The sequence below is a fragment of the Perognathus longimembris genome, chromosome 3 (genome assembly GCF_023159225.1).
Source record: "Perognathus longimembris pacificus isolate PPM17 chromosome 3, ASM2315922v1, whole genome shotgun sequence".
Lineage (NCBI taxonomy): Eukaryota > Metazoa > Chordata > Mammalia > Rodentia > Heteromyidae > Perognathus > Perognathus longimembris.
In genome coordinates this window covers 88,262,888-88,285,962 of record NC_063163.1, presented here as the reverse complement: position 1 = coordinate 88,285,962, position 23,075 = coordinate 88,262,888, and the positions used below count along the sequence as shown (strand labels likewise).

Below are 23,075 nucleotides of genomic sequence, written 5' to 3'. Positions count from 1 at the left end.
GATTACTGCAACCACAGGGGGAGAGCAGGGCTTCCTCTGACCTCTGCATCTGGAAGGAACTCTGGTTTATCCTCTCTGCCACAAGCCAGTTCCTATTCTATCCTTTGCCACCCAGGAACAACTGATCTTCACCAAAAACCTTTGTTTCCCAGATTCTTCCTCCAGGATCCTGGATTTAGCCATGATGAAAACTTGACTTTAATCCTTGTTCATCTTTTGTGCTCTGCTGTGTGCGGGCACCAAATTAGAGCTATTTTTAATCCTGTTATCTCCTAGGTCCCTCTATTTTATAAATTGAATAACTTATCCAAACTTCAGAAGGTAGAAAGTAAGTTTCATCACCCTTACATATTCAAATCAAAATGGCCTGTGCCCAAAATCAAAACCGTTGGCTCTTTTTCATTGTTTGCTTCTTTTTTCCCTTGCATATTTTATCTATTTTATCTTACTTATTTTTTGCAGCACTGGGGATCAGACCTGAGGCCTTGCTCAGTCCTCAAATCTGAGCCTCTTGAGAAGCAGGGATTACAGATGTGAGCCACCAGCATGGAACTGTACTAGTTATTTTGAAATACAAGCATAGCTCTTGCTACCCTACTGGGCTATAGAACATGAAAGATTATTCCAATTGCACCCCTGTACCATTAACTATCCTCTATGCCTTTTCTCCTCTCCCTCACCCTCCTCATAGGTGTTTTGGGGGGGTTTTTGGCTGTGGGAGGAAATTTATAAAATATCGTTGCCGTTTCTAAAATTCTAAACTTTCGTGATAGAATTTAACTTCATCTCTTTGTGATATAATTTAAGTGTTCACCTAAAGGCAATCATACTTTCAACAGAAAAGAAAAACGTGGTGCAATCTGTTCTAGCTGCAAGATAATTACAGACTCGGAAATGCATTATTTCCGAGTGCACCTCAGACGACCTGACGCGGTAATGAGAGCTTTAAGCTAATAAATGCTTTCTTTTGTCTGCGATGGAAATACTTTATGGTTTTTTTTTACTATCCGACGAGCGCTCCGAGTCCCGCCCTCGCTATTTAAATAGACCACTCCCCTCTCCGGGTCTCTCCTCAAGCCCCGCCCCCGGTGGCTCCGTTAGGACAGCAAGTTCTCGCGAGAGCGGATCCCGGAAGTCTCGCGGGCTGACCCGGGTCTGGGTACCCACGTGGGCTGGGCCCGAACCCGCCGAGGGGCCTGTGGCGGGAGCCGCGCACGGTTTGAAGGCGCCATGGGCAAGCTGCGCCGGCGCTACAACGTCAAGGGGCGCTTGCAGGCGGAGCCGCGGCCCGCCAAGGGCGCCCCCGAGCCGCCCCCCGTGCGGCTGGAGCTGGAGGGTAAGGCACGCACGGGTCCGCGCTTCGACTGGGGGGTGGGGGTCTGGGGCGGCCCGTGGGGCCGGGACCTGTTCCTCCGCGGGGAGGTCCAGGAGGTGCGGTGACCGCCCCACTTCCAGAAGAATGAGTAGGCACAAGGCTCTGGCTTTCCGATGATAGCACAGGAGTTCAGCCGGAAAACGAGGCGGTTCCACCCACCCCCACGACGTGGGTTGTAACCTTGTCAGCCAGCCCTCGACGTGGAGTCCTCAGCCCGGTCCTGTCAGCGCGGGCCGGGCGTGTTGGTGGGCGTGTCTGCCGTGGGCGGGACCCGATTCTAGATAGGTACACGGAGCCGAAAAAGAGACTGCATCTCACTTTTGCCTTGGTATTACAAGGATGATACCGGCAAAGATGTGCTTCGGGATCTTTCTTGCAGTGTAAGCCCGCGGGGCCAGGTAGAATTAGGCATTGGGCAAGTCGAGGCCAGCCTGGCACAAGTGGCTCATGCCGGTACTCCTAGCTAATCAGAAGGCTGAGCTCTGACGATCAGGTCCAAAGCCCGCCCAGGCAGGAAAATGCATGCCACATCTCCAATTAACCAGCAGAAATCTAGAAGTACTGAGGCTTGATCTCAGGAACTGTCTTCTGTTCCTTAGGTTTGTTGTTGTTGTTAAAAGATGATACTCTACCACTTGAGCCACAGCTCCACTTCCAACTTTTTGGTGGCTAAATTGGAAATAAGAGTTTCACTTTCCTGCCTTGAATGTCCATTCAAACATCTCAGCCTTCTCAGTAGCTAGAATTACAGGCTTGTGCCACCAGTGTCCAGCTATTACTGGCATTTTTACTTAGGGCTTGAGCTTGCTTGGCTTTCTTGCTCATGGATGAGGGCTAACTCTTGAGCTATGCCTCCAGCCTGGCTTTTAGCTGGTTAGTTGGAAATGGAATCCCAAGGATTCTCCTGCCCAGGTTGGCTTGGAACATCTATCTGCTAGATCTAGTAGCTAGGATTATAGTCTCAGTGAGCCACCAGAACCCCAACCTCAGAAACTTTTTAAAAACTTTTTTTTTTTACTTTGAGGTTAAGTAACTACCTATATTTCACAGTACACATTTTAACCTTCACAATGATGAAAATCATCATTCTAATCTACAAAGCTTATGTACTCTATGAACGCTAGCAATAAAGCTATTTCTTCCAGATCAGGTGATATGTTCATTGTATCATCTGTTCCCTCTTTCTCTCTCATTCCCTCCTGCCCATCACTGCCCTTGAGTTGCTTAGTTCACCTTCATCAGTATCCAATGTAGCTGATGGGCCCCTCTGCTGTATTTTTTTCACCCACTTTCCTCATTCTATGCCCTCCTCCCAGCTTCCCTCAGATGTGCACATCTATACACCTTATATGAGGTAAAGAAGATAGAGTCATCTAAAAATAATAAGACTATTTTAGAAGGGGTCCTTTGATTCCTTATCTTTGGGGTTCTTTTCAGTTTATAAATGATTTTATGTACATGTAGAGAAGTGCTTGGATCTTACTGTTTGGTGCTTTTCTCCCAAGACTGTCCTCCTTGGGTCTCATTGTATATTGGTACCCTGAGTCCTGTTTACTTTGTTATATCTTGTTATGTTTTAAATCTAATCTCTCTGTTCTTGGCTTATCTCACTCAACATGATTTTCTCTAGTTCCATTCATTTCCCTGCAAATGTCATTTTATCCTTTCAAATGGCTTGTAAAATTCCATTGTATATAGGTACCACATTTTTTGAATCCACTCATCTGTAGTGGGGCATCTGGGTTGTTTCCAAATCTTGGTTGTTGTGAACAGTGCAGCAATGAACATGGAGGTGCAGGTGTCCTTGTCTTATCCTGGTTCTTGTTGCTCAAGATAGATGCATAGGAGTGATATGGCTGGGTCATAGGGTATGTCTATGTTTAGTTTTTTTGAGGAACCTCCGGACTGCTTTCCAGAGTGGTTGTCCTAGTTTACATTCCCACCCACAGTGCCTCTTTCACCACATCCCCACCAGCATTTGTTGTTGCCTGAATTCAGAATACAGATCATTCTGACTGGAGTACCTTGGTATCTCAGGATTGTTTTTATTTGCATTTCCTTTAGGGCCAGGGATGGTGAGCATTTCCTCATGTGTTCCTTTGCCATTTTTATTTCTTCTGAGAAGTCTCTCTTTAGCTCCCTTGCTCATTTAGTGATTGGTTTATTAGATATGGAAAGGATTAGTCTCTTGAGCTCCCTGCATATGATGAATATTAGGTCTTGTCTGTTGCATTTCTGGTAAATACCTTTTCCCAATTGGCTTGCTGTCTTTCTAGTTTAGTAGCTAGGTCTTTATCTCTGCAGAAACTTTTAATTTTAATGTAAGCCCATATGTCAAGTCTCTCTCCAGTGTGTTGTGCCCCTGGAGCTCTGTTCAGGAAGTTCCTGCCTGTGCCTGTAAGTTCTAGTGACTCTCCTACTCTGTCCTGCAGTAGTTACAGAGTTTCAGGTCTGATTCAAATTCAGAAACTTTTGAAATATCATATGCATATGTGTTCATTACAGGTGTCCCATTAATTGGGAGAATATAAAATGGTCTGGGAACTATAGAATGGGGCAGATGAGGTAGCCTGCTTTGTTCAAATTGTTCCCTTCTTAGGGTCAAGTCTTTCCTGCTGTTTTATCATAAAAAGAACCTACAACTGAGCAGATAGTACAGAATGGGACACTGGCCTTGTAGGAATATAGGAGAAGAGACCCTAGCACTTGCTGTAGGGCAGGAATAGCACTCACAAGGAACTGAACAAGAGTAGGCACAGGAAGCAGGTGTCAGACCTGACATGAATAGCAGCCACCCTTGCTGGCTTCTGAGCTGTGGTGAAGCAGGCTTGTCTTTTCAGACAAAGACACCTTGAAAGGAGTAGATGCAAGCAACGCACTTGTCCTGCCTGGGAGAAGGAAAAAAAAGACCAGGGCGCCGCCCCCGTCCAAGAAGGAGAAGAAACCTCTGACCAAGAAGGAGAAAAAGGCGCTGCAGAGGGTCTTAGAGCAGAAGGAGAAGAAGAGCCAGGTACGACGGGCTATGGCGTGCTGTATGTGGCTCTCCAGAGCAAGAGGCTAGGGGGTGGAGGGAGCTGTGTTCCAGGCATGGTCTCAACAGCAAGACTCTCAGAATGTTCTGGAACTAGAAGCTGGGTGCTGGTGGCTCACACGTGTAATCCTAGCTACTCAGGAGGCTGATTTCTGAGGATCACAGGTATAATCCTAGCTCCTCTGGAGGCTGGTACCTGAAGATCCTGATTCAGAGTCAGCCTGACAGAAAAGTCCTTGAGACTCTTATCTCTAGTTAACCAGCAGAAAACCAGAAGTGGTGCTGTGGTTCAAAGTGATAGAGTGGTAGTCTTGAGCAAAAGAGCCCAGGGACAGCCTAGGCCCTGAGCTCAAGCCCCAAGACCAACCAAAATAAAAGAATGTCCTGGAACGTGGGAAATGATCTGTCTGCATAGTCTGGTACATTAGCTCCTAGCCACAGTTGGCACTTGAGTCCTTGAACTGTTGTGATTGTGGGTGAGGAATTAAATTTGTCATTTGAAGTTTTTGGCTGATTAAAATGGAAATGGCTACCTGTGGCCAGTGGCCACCCTGTGGGCCTCACAAGGCAAAGCCCATTGCTGGTTCTCCATTGATTGTCTCCAAGCTTGTGGAGAGCAGTGGATTGATAGCATCCAGTTGTGCTTTTCTTCACCTAAGGGTGGATGGGCCGCCTGGGCCCTCATCCTCAGCACAGGCCCATTGCCACCCCTCTAGCACAGCAGGTTGTGCTACATTTCCCACAGGACACGCTCCAGTCCCTGGCTGGTGGGTGCCTGGGCCACTGACAGGCCTTGGTTATGACATTGCTGCCAAGAACTTCATCCAATAGCCGGGACGAAGGAGGAGGAAAACCTCCCAAGCCTGCAAGTGCCAACCAGGCACATGCATGGTGCCACGTTAGGATGCCAGATTCTGTCAGCCTTCCTTCCCTCCTTCGTTACCCTGATGCCCGCATGCCCATTCCCAGCGAGCAGAGATGCTGCAGAAACTGAGCGAGGTCCAGGTGTCAGAGGCGGAGATGAGGCTCTTCTACACCACGTCCAAGCTGGGCACAGGGGACCGCATGTACCACACAAAACAGTGAGCTGCCCTCCTCTGTTTGGATCCCCTTCCGTCTGCCAATGCCTAGGAGGGCTTGCGGGTTGGGGGGCCTCCTGGAGAAGGGAGAAGAAGCCAAATTCAGTGGCTCACACCTGTAATCCTAGCCTCTCAGGAGGCTGAGGCCTAGAGGATTACAAATTGAAGTCAGCCTGGGCAGAAAAGTTCGTCTCTAAAAAAACCAACCATGGGGCTGGGAATATGGCCTAGTGGCAAGAGTGCTTGCCTCCTACACATGAAGCTCTCGGTTCGATTCTCCAGCACCACATATATGGAAAATGGCCAGAAGGGGCGCTGTGGCTCAGGTGGCAGAGTGCTAGCCTTGAGCAGGAAGAAGCCAGGGATGGTGCTCAGGCCCTGAGTTCAAGGCCCAGGACTGGCAAAAAAAAAAAAAAAAAAAACAACCAAAAGCCAAACCTGGAGACATGTCTCAAATGGTAGAGTTCTAATTGTGAGCAAACCAGTGAGTATAGTTCCTATCCCAGTACCGACAAGGAGACAGTTTACTGCCTGATCCTGATGGTTGGACAGTGGTGCTACCTGGGGTTGGTGCTACCTTGGGTTGGCGTTGCAGAGAACAACCCACCCTATACCCGGCCTGTCCTTCCACTGTATCTCACCCTCAGCCTGCTCTGTTCTTGGAGCTTTCAAAGACTGAGTTCAGACTGTCCCAACTCCAGACCCTGGGGCCAGGCAAGGCACAAGCCAGTTCCCTTCCCTTGGAAGCACTTAGGAGGAGTAAAGTCATCAAATACAAATCTGAGGCAAATGAGTGTGGGACAGATCAGTGTGGGAAAGGCAGGGGCCCGGGCCCTGTAGTCAGTGTCTTCAGTAGACAAGAGCAATGATGCATTCAGCAGGAGGGCTGTGCTTACCTGGTCCTCCCTCTCGCAGGAAGCCCACGGAGCCGGCAGCCCAGGGCCAGGGCATTAGCAGCCTGAGCGGTGCCCACCGCAAGCGCCGCCGCCAGCCATCCTCAGAGGAGGAGGAGGAGGAGGAGTCCTCAGAGGACTCTGAGCCTGAGGCCCCTGCTCCCCTCCAGCCAGGGACTAGTGAAGGGTCAGTCACAGCTCACTTGCCGCCAGCTCTGCCTGAAGCTGGAGATGAGAGCCCAGTACCCAGCAGCCAGCCCACTCCAGACAGGACCTCAACACCTGCCGCCGCCCGGCCGCGGCCCCGTGCCAAGCCTGCAGTGTTTGTGCCGGTGAACCGCACCCCAGAAATGCAGGTTTGTTGTTCTGTAGGTGGGTGGGTGAGCATGCAGAGGGGCCCCCCCTCCTGACCTTGGGTCAACTATCAGTGTCTTTCCCTGGGCAGGGGGGTGGAGGGTAAACTGACCACAGACTCCGAGGAGCCTGGGCTCTCCGCACTTTCCACAGCCCTCCAGACCTGTCACCTGACGCCATTTCACACAGTGGTCCCTGTCCCCACCCCCACAGGAGGAGCGGCTGAAGCTGCCCATCCTCTCAGAGGAACAAGCCATCATGGAGGCGGTAGCTGAGCACCCGGTGGTCATCGTGTGTGGGGAGACAGGCAGCGGGAAGACAACGCAGGTGCCTCAGTTCCTCTACGAAGCTGGCTACAGCAGGTAGGGCTGGGCACAGAGGGCCCGAGTCTGCCTCAGCTCCCTTCAGATCATGCTGAGCTCTAGATTTGATCCTCACAAACCTGAGGTTACTTGGCCCCAATATGGGTGCTTCAGAGCAGCACAGGGCCAGGGGAAGCCCAAGTAGTCCCAGCCCTGGCTACTGGGCAGCCAGCATCCCTGTTGGGCACTGAGATCTCTCCTGACATCCAGCACTGTAGCCCCGCGCTCTGGCTTATAGACTTGCTCATGGCTGCCCCAGAGCTTCCCGGATCCCCGAGGACACAGGCCCGGCACACAAGGGCATTTGACAATCCAACATAGCACACGATGCACACCCAGTATAGCCTCATGGGGCCTATGGGGTGGTGCACAGGGACGTGAGGGGCTGCAACACAGAGCCACTCCAGTCCCCTCTGCCCGAGCAGGCCATCGGCCACTCCCCCTTAAAGGCCTGAAGGAGGCTCAGCCTCAGGACCAGGCTATCTGCTAACCATGTACTAGCTGGACTGAGGCTGCCCAAAGGAAATCTGTGGGCTTGGGCCACCAGAGGCTCCTGGGTGGCCATGGGTGGGGTGGGGTGGGGAGGCCATGTGTGTCCTAGGGGAAGCCGGTGGATTGATGCAGCCAGCCCTGGGATGGCATGAGTTGGGCTATGGATCGCAGTCTATGCACTGCACTTGCTGTGGTTGAGGGGACCTGACACAGGTCCTCAGTGCCACAAGAGGCCATGCCGGCACGTGGTAGCCACATGCTCCTCATGCCAGCACTTCTCACAGAACCACCCTGTGGTTTTTTGTTGTTGTTTTTTTTTAATTGTTTTGTATTTTTTTGTTTTTGTTTTTTGCCAGTCCTAGGGCTTGGACTCAGGGCCTGGGCACAGTCCCTGAGTGTCTTTTGCTCAAGGCTAGCACTCTACCACTTGAACCACAATGCCGCTTGCTGGTGTTTATGTGGTACTGAGGACTCGAACCCAGGGCTTCATGCATGCTAGGCAAGCACTCTACCACTAAGCCACCTTCCTACCCCTGTTCTCTATTTTTTTTTTTTTTTTGGCCAGTCCTAGGCCGTGAACTCGGCCTGAGCACTGTCCCTGGCTTCTTTTTTGCTCAAGGCTAGCACTCTGCCACTTGAGCCACAGTGCCACTTCTGGCCATTTTCTGTATATGTGGTGCTGAGGAATCAAACTCAGGGCCTCATGTATACGAGGCAAGCACTCTTGCCACTAGGCCATATTCCCAGCCCCCTGTTCTCTATTTTTTGTATACAATATTCTAGGACTTGAACTCTGGGCCTTGCATTCTTGCTTAGTTTTTGTGTTCAAGACTGGCAGTCGGGGCTGGGAATATGGCCTAATGGCAAGAGTGCTTGCCTCATATACATGAGGCCCTGGGTTTGATTCCTCAGTACCACATACACAGAAAAAGCCAGAAGTGGGCACTGTGGCTCAAGTTGGCAGAGTGCTAGCCTTGAGCAAAAATGAAGCCAGGGACAGTGCTCAGGCCCTGGGTTCAAGCCCCAGGACTGGAAAAAAAAAAAAAAAAAGATTGGCAATCTACCTCTGGGCCACACACCTCCACACTGGCCTTTTGCTGGTTAATTGGAGATTAAGTCTATACCCTTGATCCTCAGATCTTAGCCTCTTTTTTTTTCTTTTTTGCCAGTCCTGGGGCTTGAACTCAGGGCCTGGGCACTGTCTGTGAGCTTCACTCAAGGTTAGCACCCTACCACTTGAGCCACAGTGCCACTTCTGGCTTCTTCTGTTTGTGGTGCTGAGGAATTGAACCCAGGGCTTCATGCATTCTAGGCAAGCACTCTACCACTAAGCCACATCCCCAGCCCTCCTCCTCCTCCTCCTCCTCCTTCTTCTTCTTCCTCTTCTTCTTCTTCTTCTTCTTCTTCTTCTTCTTCTTCTTCTTCTTCTTCTTCTTCTTTTCTTTTTCCCTGTCATGGGATTTGAACTCTGGGCTTGGGCTCTGTCCCTGGGCTCTTCAGCCCAAGGCTAACACCCTACCACTTTGAGCCACAGCTCTAGTTCTGGTTTTCTGGTGGTTAGTTGGAGATAAGAGTCTCAGGGTCTTTCTTGTCCAGGCTGGCTTTGAACCCTGATCCTCAGACCTCAGCCTCCTGAGTAGCTAGGATTACAGACATGAGCCATTGCATCCAGCTGATCTTAGCTACTTGAGAAGATCAAGAGTATAGGCATGAGCCACTGTCACCCAGAAAAATACCTTTTTTAAATGTAAGCATCATAAAACTTCCTGAATGAATGTTGGCGTGGTTCAAAATTCACAGGTCATCACTGGGATGGAGGCAAGGTCTCCTCCCTGGCCTTTCCCAGGACTGGGACGGGGCCTCTTCTCCCACAGTGTGGTTCAGGTCCCTGGCACCTCTACACACCAAGCTAGGAATTGTCCCCTGGCCCACCCATAGCTGCCCCACCCATAGCTGCCCCAGTGCTGGCCGTGCGGCTCCGGGGTGGACCACGAGTCATTTCCTCCCCGCCTGTCTCTGTGTGGCTCGAGTGGAGCCATGGTGGCTGCGGAGAAACAGGTGGGGCCCCCACTGATGTTCCCTCCCTCCCAGCGACCACAGCATCATCGGCGTCACGGAGCCCCGCCGGGTGGCCGCCATGGCCATGTCTCAGCGAGTGGCCAAGGAGATGAATCTGTCACCGCGGTGAGTGAGGCCAGTCTCGGTGCAGCACGGGTGGCTGCATGTCTGTGGGAGGAGCCCCGTGGCTGTTCCGGCCCAGCTGTATGGCAGGGCTTGGGTGGCTGAGTTGGAGCCCTGGCTCCGCATGGCTGCTGGGCCTCCTCCAGCACCGCATCCTCAGCACCACGTGACTGCAGCTCTGGGGTCTGTCCCTGTAGGGTCGTCTCCTACCAAATCCGGTATGAAGGAAATGTGACCGAAGACACCAGGATCAAGTTCATGACAGATGGGGTGTTGCTCAAAGAAATCCAGAAGGTTGGTTCCAGCTCTCCTACAGCGAGGACTTGGGGGTGAGGGCCAGGTCAGGGCATCACCCTGCCTTAGTCAGTGAGCCATATTTTGGCAAAATACCACATTGTGTCTGTGGCTGTGTGACCTCTGGCCAGTTCCTTGACTTCTCTGATCCTCAGTGCACTGACAGCTTCCTCATAGACTCACTTTGAAGCTGAAACTGAGCAGTGCCCTAGAGCCACTTCACTGTGCCTGGTACCCAGGAGGAGGCCTGGAATGTGGAGGTGTGGTTTTGTCTTAGCTAGTTTATGCTGTCCATACAGAGTGTGTTCTGCTGTGCTGGGCGCTGCCTGAGGCTGGCTGTCACCCGGTCTCCCAGGCATGCTGCAAACAGGTGCACAAGACCCCACTGCCCTTGGCCCTCGAGCTATGTTCTTCTTCCAAAGCCTGTGACCAGCAGTGCAGCTCATGCCTGCTGCCTCTGGAGGCTCCTGAAAGGATTGGAATGACCTAGGACTTGATCAGTTGGTCTCAAGGGGTGACTTAGTGTCCTCAAAAGCACTCAGACCCTCGTGGAGAGCCTCTGCCATGGGCTCGGGTGACTCCAGTCGCTGACCCCATGGCCATGGGAACATTCTTCTGTGCAGCCCATCTCACTTCCATCTCCTGCGTGCCCGCCCCACAGCTCTGCCAGGCAGACCTCAGACCTCCCCAGAACCCTGGGGCCCTGGGACAGGGGACCTATTGAGAAGAAACTGAGGCCTGGGCAAAGTGACTGCCTGAGAGTACACTCTCAGAGTGTACAGAGCCCCTCCCGCAAGCCAAGGGCCCCCGTGGGTCCCTGACCTCTGGGTGTGACCTCTGTCCCCTGCCTCCCAGGACTTCCTGCTGAAGCAGTACCGGGTGCTGATCGTGGACGAGGCCCATGAGCGCAGTGTCTACACGGACATCCTCATCGGGCTCCTTTCTCGCATCGTGAAGCTGCGCGCCAAGGTAGCAGGGCGCCGGATACCAGGGCCCTGGCCTTTGCCTTAGGGGACGCCACTTGTCAGCTGGTGGGCCTGGCTTCTGTGATTCATGCTGGGTCATGGGCAGCTCTGTGCCAGCCACTTATTTCCACCATGGCTGGGAGGGTCCATTGCACCTCCCCTCAGCCATGCCAGGCACCACAGCGCAGATGTAGCTATCACCGCGGCACCTATCATTTCTCCTAATGCCACGTCCTCTGAGGTAGGAAGTGCTCTATCCCAGTGGGTTGGCTGGTGCCAGGAGTGTCGGGGAATAGCCAGGAGGCAGAGTGGGTAGGAAGGGCAGCAAGGTCACATGGCCACCAACTTGGCTTTCATTAGCCAGAGGTTGCCTGAGCCTCTTTAAGCATTGGGACCTGTGGTTTACAAGTGCAAGAGATGGGGAGCAGAGCTCAGCTGCTGAGGGGCTGGAGCCGGGGAGCCCCTCCCTGAGGGACCCCAGAGTTGGGCTTCTTGCCAAAGCCCAGGACCAGCACATTCGGCAAGGCTGCGGACCTGCATCCCGCATTCCAGCCCTTCTGTACGCACATGCATGTGCAAGCCTCGCTGCGGGGCACACAGCATTCCACACCTGCTGCTTCCTGGAACTCGGAGGTCCCAGCACTGCTTCCCTGGAGGAGTCTGGGTCGCAGGCTCGAGGCCACATGTGGCTCACAGCCTGCCCTCCGCAGAGGCACATGCCACTGAAGCTGCTCATTATGTCGGCCACCCTGCGGGTGGAGGACTTCACCCAGAACTCACGGCTCTTCCCCCAGCCACCACCTGTCATCAAGGTGAGGCCTCCCCAGGGACCCCAGCTTGGTGTTCCCCTGCCCCCTTTCCCCCCCCCCCCCAGCCGACAAGGTCAGGGACACCAAGGGTGAGGCAGTGCTGGCTGCAGTGCATGCTCCCTGCAGGTGGAAGCCAGGCAGTTCCCGGTGACCGTGCACTTCAACAAGCGGACACCGCTGGAGGACTACGCCGGCGAGTGTTTCCGGAAGACCTGCAAGATCCACCGCATGCTGCCAGCAGGTATGGCCCAACCCCCAGCATGAGGACCTGGCTTTGGGATGGCTGCAGCCCTTGGGTTCTCTGCCCCCACTGGTCCTGGGTACCTACTCCCCTGGTGCCTTGTGACTGTCCTGCCTCCTGGTTGTCCCCTAGGCCTGGCCTCTCAGCAGGGCCTGGCAGACACTTGCTGCAAACCAGCCGACTTGGCAGCTAGCTTCTCTTCCGCAGGTGGCATCCTGGTGTTCCTGACCGGGCAGGCCGAGGTGCACGCACTGTGCCGCCGGCTCCGAAAGGCCTTCCCAGCCCGCAGGGGCAGGCCACAAGGTAAGCAAACCTCCAAGCTACCTGTACCATTCCTGTCTGTCTCAGTCTCCCTCTGAGAGTTTTGTGCCTTCCAACCCTACCCATAAACAGATAAAGCATGGTGACTTTGCGCTGGGCAGTGGAGCCAGATGCCTGCCAGGCCACACGTGTCTTCTTCCACCCCACTCACCTTTTCATTTTCATTTTTTATGTTTATTTTTCATTGGTCATGGGGCTTGAACATGGGGCCTGGGTGCTGTCCCTGAGCTGTTTTACTCAAGGCTAGAGCTCTACCACTTTGCGTCACAGCACCACTTACAGGCATGAGCCACCGGCATCTGGCTTTTCTTTTTCTTTTTGGTCATTTATGGGACTTGAACTTGGGGCTTGTCTGCTCACCTTTTCATCTTTTCAGAAAAGGAGGATGAGAAAGACTCCACAGAAGAGGTTCGGAGGTTTAAGAAGTCTCGGGCACGGGCCAAGAAGGCCCAGGCAGCGGTATGTGGAAGGACACTGGGACCCATGCAGCTTGAACCAGTGGCTCTTGTTTGTTTGTTTGTTTTGTTTTTTGTTTTTTTTTTTGCCAGTCCTGGGGCTTGAACTCGAGGCCTGAGCTTCTTTTGCTCAAGCCTAGCACTCTACCTCTTGAGCCACAGTGTCAATCTGGCCTTTTCTGTTTATGTGGTATTGTGGACTCGAACCCAGGACTTCATACATACTAAGCAAGCACTCTACCACTAAGCCACATTCCCAGCACCTGGAACAGTGGCTCTTTAGGTAGATTTGTGGCCAAGACCCTTCTCAAGGGCCCAGCAGCCACATAGGGCTGAAGTGTTAGAATGCACTATTCTAGAAGGTTCCCCACTTTCCCTTCCCTGTGGCACAGACTTCTGTGGGACTGCACAACTTTGGAGCCTGTGAGATTGAGGGGGCGGGGGTGATAGGCAGCATGATTTAATGAACCTTCCAGAAGTCCTGAGGAGGTCCTGTGAGGGTGCTGGGGAGCACACCGACCTCAGGAAGTGGGGCATCCATTGCCAAACCTGGGTGCTGGGAGGGGCTGCTCTGTGGTGCCGTGCTGGCATGGGTGCTATGGCCAGTGGGTCTCCCCTGGTGGCTACTGCCCTCCTGAGGCCCCTGCAGTGCCCAGACAGCCACTCTTCCCACAGCCCTGGGAGATGAGCCCCATGGCTCCCCAGCATTAGGTGAGAAGCTGAGACAGAAGACTGATTCCCTGTGGGGGGCGTGGGGGTGGGGGTGGCCTCTCCATGGAAGGTTGGATCTCTGCACAGCGTGGTTACACCAGTGTCACCACAGCCCATGGTGTGGATTTCCTGTTGGCACAGGCGCTGCCCCAGATCAACCTGGACAGTTACTCGGTGCTGCCGGTGGGAGAAGGCGATGAGGACCGGGAGGCGGAGATGGATGACGAGGAGGCGGCCCTGGGCTCTGACCTTGACTTGGACTTGGGGGATGATGATGGGGCTGATGGAGGTGCAGCTTGGTGGGGCACCCTGGCTGAGTTCCTTGGGCTTTGTTCTTCAGCGGCTATGTGCTTGGGCCCCAGTGCCTGTCCTAGGTTGTGGCAACTGCAGAGCCTGAGCCCTACCCTGTGGTGGGACCCAGGGCACCCTGGCTTGTGAGACTGGCTGGGCAGCCGCCTGGCTGCCTCAAATGGCCTTTCCTAAGCCATTGGCAGCTGGAGGCCCTGATGCTTGTGTGGGTGACCTGGGGCTGCCACCCTTGGGCTCCCCTTTGCGGAGAGGACTATTTGTAGGGTCTTGGGTATGTAGAGAGGCCTGGGACCCGACAGGACAGCCTTCAGGAGTTTACCAGCCTCATCTGCCTGCACAGCTGTCTTGAATGTGGAATGCCAGCCCAGGGCTGGGATGGCTATGGGGTGGGAGGTGGCAGGCAGCCAGCAGCTGGCTCCTGCCCCTGGGGTTTGTCCCAGCTGGTGATAGCAAATGTCCCTGCAGGTGAGCAGCCGGATGCCTCCCTGCCCCTCCATGTGCTCCCACTCTACTCGCTGCTGGCCCCCGAGAAGCAGGCACAGGTAATGAATGCTATTGGGCAGGCAGACACCGGCCAGCTTGTCCACCATGTCTCAGGGCCCTTGCAGTAGCCATGCAACCGAGAGTGGCAAGCCCCATCCGGCACCTGTCTCCTCATATGTTAGGGAGCACATTGGGGTTTCCTGGGAGATATAAAACCTGCCTGCCTGTGTTCTTGGGAGATTAAGCCTGGAGAAGCCAGGTCAGCAAGTCTTCCCACAGAAACATCACGTGGCTCCAGAGTTCTCACCTGATTCAGGTGCCTCCTTTCCTACTCCCCCATCCCAGGTCTTCAAGCCTCCCCCAGAGGGGACTCGGCTCTGTGTCGTGGCCACCAATGTGGCTGAGACGTCCCTCACCATCCCAGGCATCAAGTATGTGGTAGACTGTGGCAAGGTCAAGAAACGCTACTATGATCGTGTCACCGGCGTGTCGTCCTTCCGCATCACCTGGGTCTCGCAGGCATCAGCTGACCAGCGGGCAGGCCGGGCTGGCCGTACGGAACCAGGCCACTGCTACAGGTGGGCAGTGTGTCCTCCCCATAGTGAGTGCCAAGGATTGGGGAGTAGTAGTGTTCATCTGTCCTGGCTCCTGTGGCTTGTGCACACGTTGAGTTCTTCCTGCTGGAATTCTGTGTGGACAACCCACTGAGAGGATATCGGTGCACTGTTCCCATGTGTCCAGTTGTGGGGGGCTGTCATTCTGTACCACAGAAGCAGTGAACCCCAGAAGGGGCCTGTGCGTAGCACAGTGGCTCCCCGTGACTGGGACAGTTCTGGAAATGCTGCCGGAACAGAGCTTGTTGTACTATGTGGCTGCATGAGGTTCCATTGCAGTTTGAGGCGTCGGAGCTCTGTGATCACACTTGCTTCTGTGTCATGTGTGTGTCCACGTCATTCCTCATGTGCCATTCCATGTGTCCAAGTTTTTCCTCACCATGTGTGCAGGGCCCCGCTGGTTGCCCACTGGGTTTAGGTTGTGGCTGGTACTGGCTGTGGTGAGCTGTGCCAGGATGCTCGTTGGCAGCATTTGTGCAGGTGTGTGCTGGGCTTCAGGTGTGGCTTTGGCCACCCTAAGGGTGAATTGTCTGAGTCAGTCCCTGGCACTGGCTGTAGGTGGCTAAGGAGTGGCAACTTCCTCACAGTGGCTGTACCGTTTCCCTGAGGGATTTAGTGTCTCCACTCCCTCCCAGCTGTGCTTTGCACTTGCTGCTCAGTGATCTGTGGCGTCAGCTCACTGTGGGTTCCATGTCCCCCACAGCTCTTACTTGGGTGTCTGTTCACCTGTGTCTTCATGGAACCACCCTCCCAGACAAGTCTCCTTTAGGCCGCCCTCTGCTGTTGCCCTGTCTTCTTTCTATAATCTGGAATTAGATCCTTTGAAGATGATTATTTGCTCCCAGTTTGTGTAAAGTTTGGAGAGGGGGTGGGAGGAGAGAAAGGAAGTGTGTATATGTGTGTGTCCCACTGCCATTCAAGCCAGTCCTGAATTCAAGGCTGGTGCTCCATCACTTGAGCCACAGCTCTATTTTTTGGTAGAGATAAGAATCTCAGGGGAGGGAGGGGGGTATGAGGGACAAGGTAACAAGCAGTACAAGAAATGTATCCAATGCCTAACGTATGAAACTGTAACCTCTCTGTACATTAGTTTGATAATAAAAATTTGAAAAAAAAAAGAATCTCAGGGACTTTGCTGTCCAAGTTGGTTTGGAACCACAGTCCTCAGATCTCAGCTTCCTGAGTAGCTAGAATTACAGGCCTGAGCCACTGTCCAGCGGCAGTTATTTTTAATTCTGTTATTGATGTTCTTTTAGCATGGCTTCAAGTTAAGCGATAGAAAGCACAGGAAATGCACCAGGGAGGAGGTGGACAGTGGCTGTGGCTGGAATTTGCCGAGGGCCCCCATGTGGCGGGCTGCATTACCTCCACAGCAGCGGGGGTGACTGACGGCCCTGGGCAGGGGCTGAGTCTCCACTGGCCCTGGCTTCTGTCTGCACAGGCTGTATTCCTCTGCTGTCTTTGGGGACTTTGAGCAGTTTCCTCCCCCAGAAATCACACGCAGGCCAGTGGAGGACTTGATCCTGCAGATGAAAGCTCTCAACATCGAGAAGGTCAGTGCCCAGCAACCCCCCACCCCCACCCCCACCCCCGTCTCCCCTCCTAGCTGGCTCAGAGCTCTGTCTGCTCTTGTGCTACGGTGCTGTCCACATTGGCTGCTTTGGCCAGGGCCAGGCAAAGGTGATACAGGTTCACCACCAGTACCACTTGTTCCAGGGCAGCAGACCTCCTGCTCTGGCAGGCCTCAGGCTCCTCCGTTTCATGGCCTGTGTGTGTCCACCTGTGCGGTGACTGCTGACAGCTGTCACGGTCATCATCATGGTGGCTCTCGGCCCTTCCTGGAGCATGTGGTAACGGCGCTGACACCACATCTGCCCTGAGCACACAGTAGGTGCTCAGGACATACGTTGAATGAAGGGACAGCAACTTTGGGGTTACCTTAGCTGCTTTGGGGGCATCCAGGTGCTCAGAGGAGGGGTGGGGGCTGAGAGCCAGGCCAGCCCACATCCTCACCACCCTCAGCATCTGTGTCTCCTGTTCCCAGGTCATCAACTTCCCTTTCCCCACACCTCCCTCTGTGGAGGCCCTCATCGCCGCTGAGGAGCTGCTCATTGCTCTGGGAGCCCTGCAGGCTCCCCCAAAAGCAGCAAGGTAGGGGGATGGGGATAGCAGGCCTGACCCCTGCCTCTGGGCCCCTCCCTGGCACCTGCCTACCTGAGCCTGTCCACAGGATGAAGCAGCTGCAGAGCTCCAGGCTGAGTTGCCCCATCACCACGCTGGGCCGGACCATGGCCACCTTCCCCGTGGCCCCTCGCTATGCCAAGATGCTAGCGCTGAGCCGGCAGCACGGCTGCTTGCCCTACGCCATTGCACTGGTGTCCGCCATGACTGTGCGGGAGCTATTTGAGGAGCTGGACAGGTATGTGGTATGTGAGCCAAGCCTCGGCCCATGGGTGGCGTTGTTCTCTGCGGCTGCCCTGAGCCTTTGGTGCTCTGGTCTCAGGTAGCCATGGTGAACCCCATCTCCCACATCTGAAGGGTGGAGCAAGAGCTCTGGGGCTACTGATTCTGGATGTAGCCAGGGCTGCTGTGGCTCAGTGTAGGAGACTGGCCTAGCCAGCTACCTGTAGGCCCAGGGTTCCTTCCTAACCCCCAAAGGAAAGAAAAGCAGACACATTGAAGAAGCAAATACTAAGAATGTGAAGTTTATTGTGCATTTAGCAAAACTAGCTAATGGGTATAATGGTTGGCTGATTATTTTAGACTTTTTTTCTTAATTTTTTTGGTTTTTTTTGGTCAGTCATAGGGTTTGAACTCAGGGCTTGGTCACTGCTCAAGGCTAGCACTCTACCACTTAAGCCACAGCTCCACTTCTGCCTTTTTGGTGGTTAATTGGAGATGAGATTCTTAGGGACTTTCCTGCCCAGGCTAACTGAACTGAGATCCTCAGATCTCAGCCACCTGAGTAGCTAGGATTACAGGTGTGAGCCACCCCCCCTGCTGTGAAGGTAAATAGCCACATGGCTATTTTAGACAAGTTTTTAAATGAGCACCTTTGCTTTCTTCTGTCCACTGCTGGGAGTCAGACACGGGACCTTGTGTACTAGACACAAGCTCTGCCATTTGATGCTTGGTGATAATTTTGCAAGTTTGGGACAGTACCTTATTTAGATGTTGAGATACAGTCTCACGATGTGAGCTAGCCTGTCTTCAAACTCTCGCTCCTTGGCTTCAGCCTTCCCAGTGCTGGGATGCACAGTGAGTGCTCTGCCCTGGCTCTCTGCCTTCACTTAAAGGGGTGCACTGCCCAGCGTGGGGTATCTGGCACTCAGGATCCTCCTTTCACTCCTGGGTGAGCACGGTCCTCCTGGGGGCCCTGAGGGCAGCTTGTCTCCCCCCATGGTGTGTGTGTGTGTGTATGTTTACAGACCCGCTGCCAGCGATGAGGAGCTTGTGACCCTGAAGAGCCGGCGAGCCCGGGTGGCCCAAATCAAAAGGGCCTGGGCTGGACAGGGGGCCTCTCTGAAGCTTGGGGACCTCATGGTGTTGCTAGGTTGGTGCCGGTTGGTGGGGCAAGGCAAGGAGGTGGCCCTGTGGGAGCCAGAGTAAGGCCAGCAAGAGAGGACACCCCACTTTGCCCTTCAGGTGCAGTGGGAGCCTGTGAGTACGCTGGCTGCTCGCCCGAGTTCTGCCAAGCCAATGGGCTGCGCTACAAGGCCATGCTGGAGATCCGGCGCCTGCGCGGTCAGCTGACCACCGCGGGTAGGTCGTGGCAGGGCATACGCACAGCTGGACTCTCCCTGCCATCAGCCCATGGTGATGCCTTCCTACCTGCTGTCCCCTGGACCCTACATCCCCTGCTGTAAAGGGGATGGACAAGGCTGTTGTGCCCCCTGTGGGAACCCTCCCTGGATCCCTGGGTCCCCCCTCCTCACGCTGTGGTGCAGATCCAGCAGAGAACATGGACTCTGGCCTCTGGCTCCGTGGGGCTGGGACCCAAGTACCACAAGGCCTCACAGAAGTCAGGGCACAGCGGTCCCCAGAGCCCACCCCTGACCCTCACACTCAGTCCTCCCCCAGTCAATGCCGTGTGCCCCGAGGTTGGACTCTTTGTGGATCCCAAGATGGAGCCGCCCACCGAGAGCCAAGTGACCTATCTGCGGCAGATCATGGCGGCCGGCCTGGGCGACCACCTGGCCCGCAGGGTGCAGAGTGAGGAGCTGCTGGATGAGAAGTGGAGGAATGCCTACAAGGTGGGCCACAGGGCCGGCTGGCTCACCTGCTGTAGTGTTAGATCTCAAAGTTAGCCTGCTAACAGCTGTGGCCCAGCTAGCAGAGCACCTTCCTGCTAAGCTCAAGGACCTGAGTTCAGTCCCCAACAGAGCCAAATAGAGCACAGTTCAGTAGTTTTATTGTGGGTTTTTTTTTTTTTTTGGTTTTTTGGTTTTTTGGGGTTTTTTTTGGCAGTACTGGGGCCTGAACTCCTGGCCTGAGCACTGTCCCTGAGCTTCTTGAATCAAGGCTCTACTACTTGTGCCAGAACTCCACTTCTGGTTTTTTTGGTGGCTAATTGGAGCTGAATCTCATGGACTTTCTTCCCCAGGCTGGCTTTGAACTAGGATCCTCGGATCTCAGCTTCCTGAGTACCTGGGATTATAGGCATGAGTCACCAGAAAAAAAAAGAAAAATTCCTGCAGGGCTGGGATGTAGCTCAGTTGTAAAGCGCTTGCCTGGCAAGTGTGGCATCCTAGGTTTGATCCCCAGTACCAAAAAAAAATAGTTAAAAAATTTTAGTTCAAGGCCAATGGAAAAAAAAAAATTAGTGGCACTGTGGCTCAAGTGGTAGAGTGGTGAGTAAAAAGCCCCAGGACTAATTAAAAAACAAAAAAAAAAATCCTCCTAGTTAACCCACTAGGCGATGGTATTCAGGGTCTCCCTGACTCAAACTCCCTCACTCCCCAGACCCCTCTCCTAGATGACCCAGTCTTCATCCACCCCAGCTCCGTGCTTTTCCGAGAACTCCCGGAGTTCGTAGTATACCAGGAAATTGTGGAGACCACGAAGATGTACATGAAAGGTATCTGCAGTGCCGGGCATCCACACCAAGTGGCACCACTGAGCTGGTCTGGCTCTGCCCGGTGACTGCAATAACCTCACCCTCTCCACCATTCCTAGGCGTCTCCACTGTGGAGATGCAGTGGATCCCAGCCCTGCTGCCCTCCTACTGCCAGTTCTCCACACCCCTGGAGGACCCGCCCCCTGCCTACTGTCCTGAGACCGGCCGGGTCCTGTGCCACCGTGCCAGTGTGTTCTGTGAGTCGGGCAGCGTCTCAACAGGGTCTGAGGGCTGTCACCCGCTGGCCTTTGTCCCTCTGGTGGGAGGGGGTCATGATGGGGCTCTGGAGAGTGGGACAGGAAGGACCCCTGCTCACTGTCTCTACCCCCAGACCGAGTCGGCTGGCCGTTGCCCGCTGTCCAGGTTGATTTTCCAGAAGGACTTGACTGCTACAAGCACTTTGCCCGTTTTCTGCTAGAAGGCCAGGTAAGTGCCCACTCTGCCTGTCTGGAGGCTGTGTTCAGGCAGGCATGGGGCTCACCCGTCTTATACCCTCTCTTCAGGTGTTCCCCAAGCTGGCCTCCTACAAGAGCTGTCTGCTGTCCAGCCCCAGCACAATGCTGAAGACCTGGGCCAGGTATGGCCCAGAGGCCATGATGGCGGGAGCCGTGGCAGAGGGTGACTCCAGCAGGGACTTCCTCACAGTCTGGTGGCTGGAGTGGACACTGGGCTATAGATGGGCTCTGTCCTCCACATGGGAGGGGTGTGGGGCAGCCTGACAGGGTGGCCAGGAGTTCACCTGCTTGCCTGTACCCCCTGGGGTTCCTGCTAGCTGGCAGAGACCTCCCCTTCTCTGGGCCTGGCCGACTGTTCACAACTGCCATCCACCCGCAGGCTGCAGCCCAGGACTGAGAGTCTGCTGAAAGCCCTCGTGGTCGAGAAAGCCGACTGCCGGGGAGCCCTGCTAGCTGCTTGGAAGAGAAACCCCAAGTGTGAGTGTGCAAGGCCGGAGCCAGGGCTGGTGTGGCAGGAGGGCCTGGCGCAGCCACCCTGACACCATCTTTCTCTTGCCTGCAGACCTACTGGCCGAGTACTGTGAGTGGCTCCCACAGGCCATGCACGCCAGGGTGGAGAAGGACTGGCCCCCCACCTCTGACCGGTGACCTGCAGCCAAGGACTCGCCACACCACCCCACCCCGCCCCAGCCAGCTGTCCCCATCGTGCCTTTGCATACTTATTTATGACAAGACCCCATGACAGGGGCCAGCCATGGGCTCACAATGGAGCCCATCTTACCTGTACCTAGTGCAGGTCACCTCAGGGCCAGGGTGCTGGCAGACCTTCCCCAGCAGTGGGGATGCCCAGAGCAGAAGGCACCCCTCAAGTTCTGCCCCACCCTCAGGGGTCCTTCCTGGGAACTTCCATGTACCAAGGATTGGGCACTTGTCACCCAGGGCGGCAGGGATGACCTGGCTGTCCTTGACCATGCCACAGATGGCAGACCTGGCACTGGCCGGGGGGGTCCCACAACCCTGTCCCTCCATCCCTTCTGCCTCTTAGGCTGAGGTAGAAGGGAACAAGGCAAGAACAGCTTGGACCACAAATCCAGGACACATTCCTGACATGTGACAGGAACAACCTAAGAAGAAGGATTTATTTTGCTTTGTTTTAGAGGTTTCCATCTGTCTGTGATGACGGGCCAACTAGCCAAAGTCCTCAGAGACTCCATCCCTTGTAACCAGCAAAGTGCCAGACACGTGTGGCTTATGTGGTAGAGCATCACCACAAAATGCCAAGCAAAAATGCCGAGCAAAAGTGGAGACCTGAATTCAAGCCCCTGTGCTGGCACAAATAAAATAAAAAATTATGGCATTGGTCCTAGCCTTGGCTCTCTGTGTGCCTGGTCTGTGCTTGCCCTGCACCTAGGGCGCTTCATGTCTGTGTCTGTGTGTTCGCTTAGCATCATGTTTCCAGGCAGGGTTCACTCAGGTAGTGTGTGTTTGCAGCTTGTTCTTTCTGGTGGCTGAATCTTACTCTGCCATGGGCTGCGCCATGTGGTTCATCCTTGGACGGACACAGGCTGTCCACCTCCTGGCGGAGTGAGCCACACAGCTCTAGCTCAGGTCCTGATGCATTGAGCAAACAAAGCCAGGGCCATTCTCAGGTGAATGAAATGACAACCTCCCACTGGCTGATCTTTTTACTTAGAAGAACACAACTTTTTGTGGTGCTGGAGAAAGGGTAGAACCCAGACCCCTGTGTCACAGGGTCAGGAGGTCAGGATCTCTTCCATGTAGGACAATCAGATTGCTCTTTGTGGACAGGGCTCCCTGCCCTGCATTGAAGCCTGGGAGGGCAGGGTGCAGCTCAGTGGTGGAGCACTGGCATGAGGGCCAGGTCCTGGCTTCTCCCAGCCCTAGCACAGCACAGCAAATCAAGCATGCAAGCATTCCCCTGGGGCACAGCCTCTGCACTGCTTGCTCTCAGGAGCAACAGGGTCTTATCAACATTTTGCCCAGTGGCCTCCTACCCTGGTCCTCCCAGACTCCATCAGCAGGTAGGCCTGCAGGCATGCCAGCCACTGGTACCCACGGAGAAATCTTTTAAGAATACTTTAAAATAGAACCTGCAGAGCCCACAGACTGGCAAAGTGTGGTGGCCCCTGAATGCCAAGAGCTTGCCAGCTGTTTGGCCCACCTCCAATGCAACCCTGGAGGAAGCCTCAAGTGCCTCCAGTGGGGAGGGCCTTTGTAGTAAGGCCACCCCTCTCCTGACCTATCTGGGCCAGTCCTGGTATCTGACAGGCCTCAGACCTCTGGCTCCTTCCTTTCAGTTCCCTCCGGCTTTGCCATGGCATGGCTCTTATGTAAGAGATGGGGAAAACTTAAAAAAAGAACAACTGGAGATGCCGGGGATCGAACCCGGGGCCTCATACATGCAAAGCATGCGCTCTACCACTGAGCTACATCCCCAGGATGAATAGACATCTCTCAGGAAGTCTGATGGGTGGAGCAGAAATGGGGCCTTCGGCTCTGGGAGGCAGAAGGGAG

General features: G+C 54.3%; 1 protein-coding gene, 1 long non-coding RNA gene and 1 other non-coding gene across 3 annotated transcripts in view; 1 reads left to right on the top strand and 2 right to left on the bottom strand.

Annotated features, from left to right (window-relative positions):
* LOC125349219 overlaps positions 1 to 9,712 on the bottom strand; it is a 28,849-nt gene extending 19,137 nt beyond the window's left edge. The window contains exons 1-2 of the long non-coding RNA XR_007210483.1: positions 9,702 to 9,712; positions 6,884 to 6,887 (exon numbers count right to left, since the gene is read on the bottom strand). This is a non-coding gene — a long non-coding RNA (uncharacterized LOC125349219). The remainder of the gene's footprint in view (positions 1 to 6,883; positions 6,888 to 9,701) is intronic.
* Positions 1,155 to 21,899, top strand: Dhx37 (DEAH-box helicase 37). The gene is made up of 27 exons (XM_048343133.1): positions 1,155 to 1,336; positions 4,216 to 4,385; positions 5,376 to 5,488; positions 6,401 to 6,734; positions 6,946 to 7,094; positions 9,678 to 9,770; positions 9,965 to 10,061; positions 10,917 to 11,030; positions 11,737 to 11,838; positions 11,962 to 12,076; positions 12,284 to 12,379; positions 12,774 to 12,856; positions 13,705 to 13,852; positions 14,338 to 14,414; positions 14,701 to 14,933; positions 16,411 to 16,522; positions 17,014 to 17,120; positions 17,200 to 17,388; positions 18,398 to 18,522; positions 18,615 to 18,731; positions 19,050 to 19,222; positions 19,932 to 20,046; positions 20,145 to 20,282; positions 20,417 to 20,511; positions 20,589 to 20,662; positions 20,920 to 21,017; positions 21,103 to 21,899. The coding sequence occupies exons 1-27, from the start codon at positions 1,231 to 1,233 to the stop codon at positions 21,186 to 21,188; spliced, it is 3,459 nt and encodes a 1,152-aa protein (XP_048199090.1). The 5' UTR covers positions 1,155 to 1,230; the 3' UTR covers positions 21,189 to 21,899.
* Positions 21,900 to 22,925: 1,026 nt separating this feature from the next.
* Trnaa-ugc lies at positions 22,926 to 22,997 on the bottom strand. Its single transcript has one exon. It is a non-coding gene; the product is annotated as a tRNA-Ala (tRNA).
* Between the last annotated feature and the right edge of the window lie 78 nt (positions 22,998 to 23,075).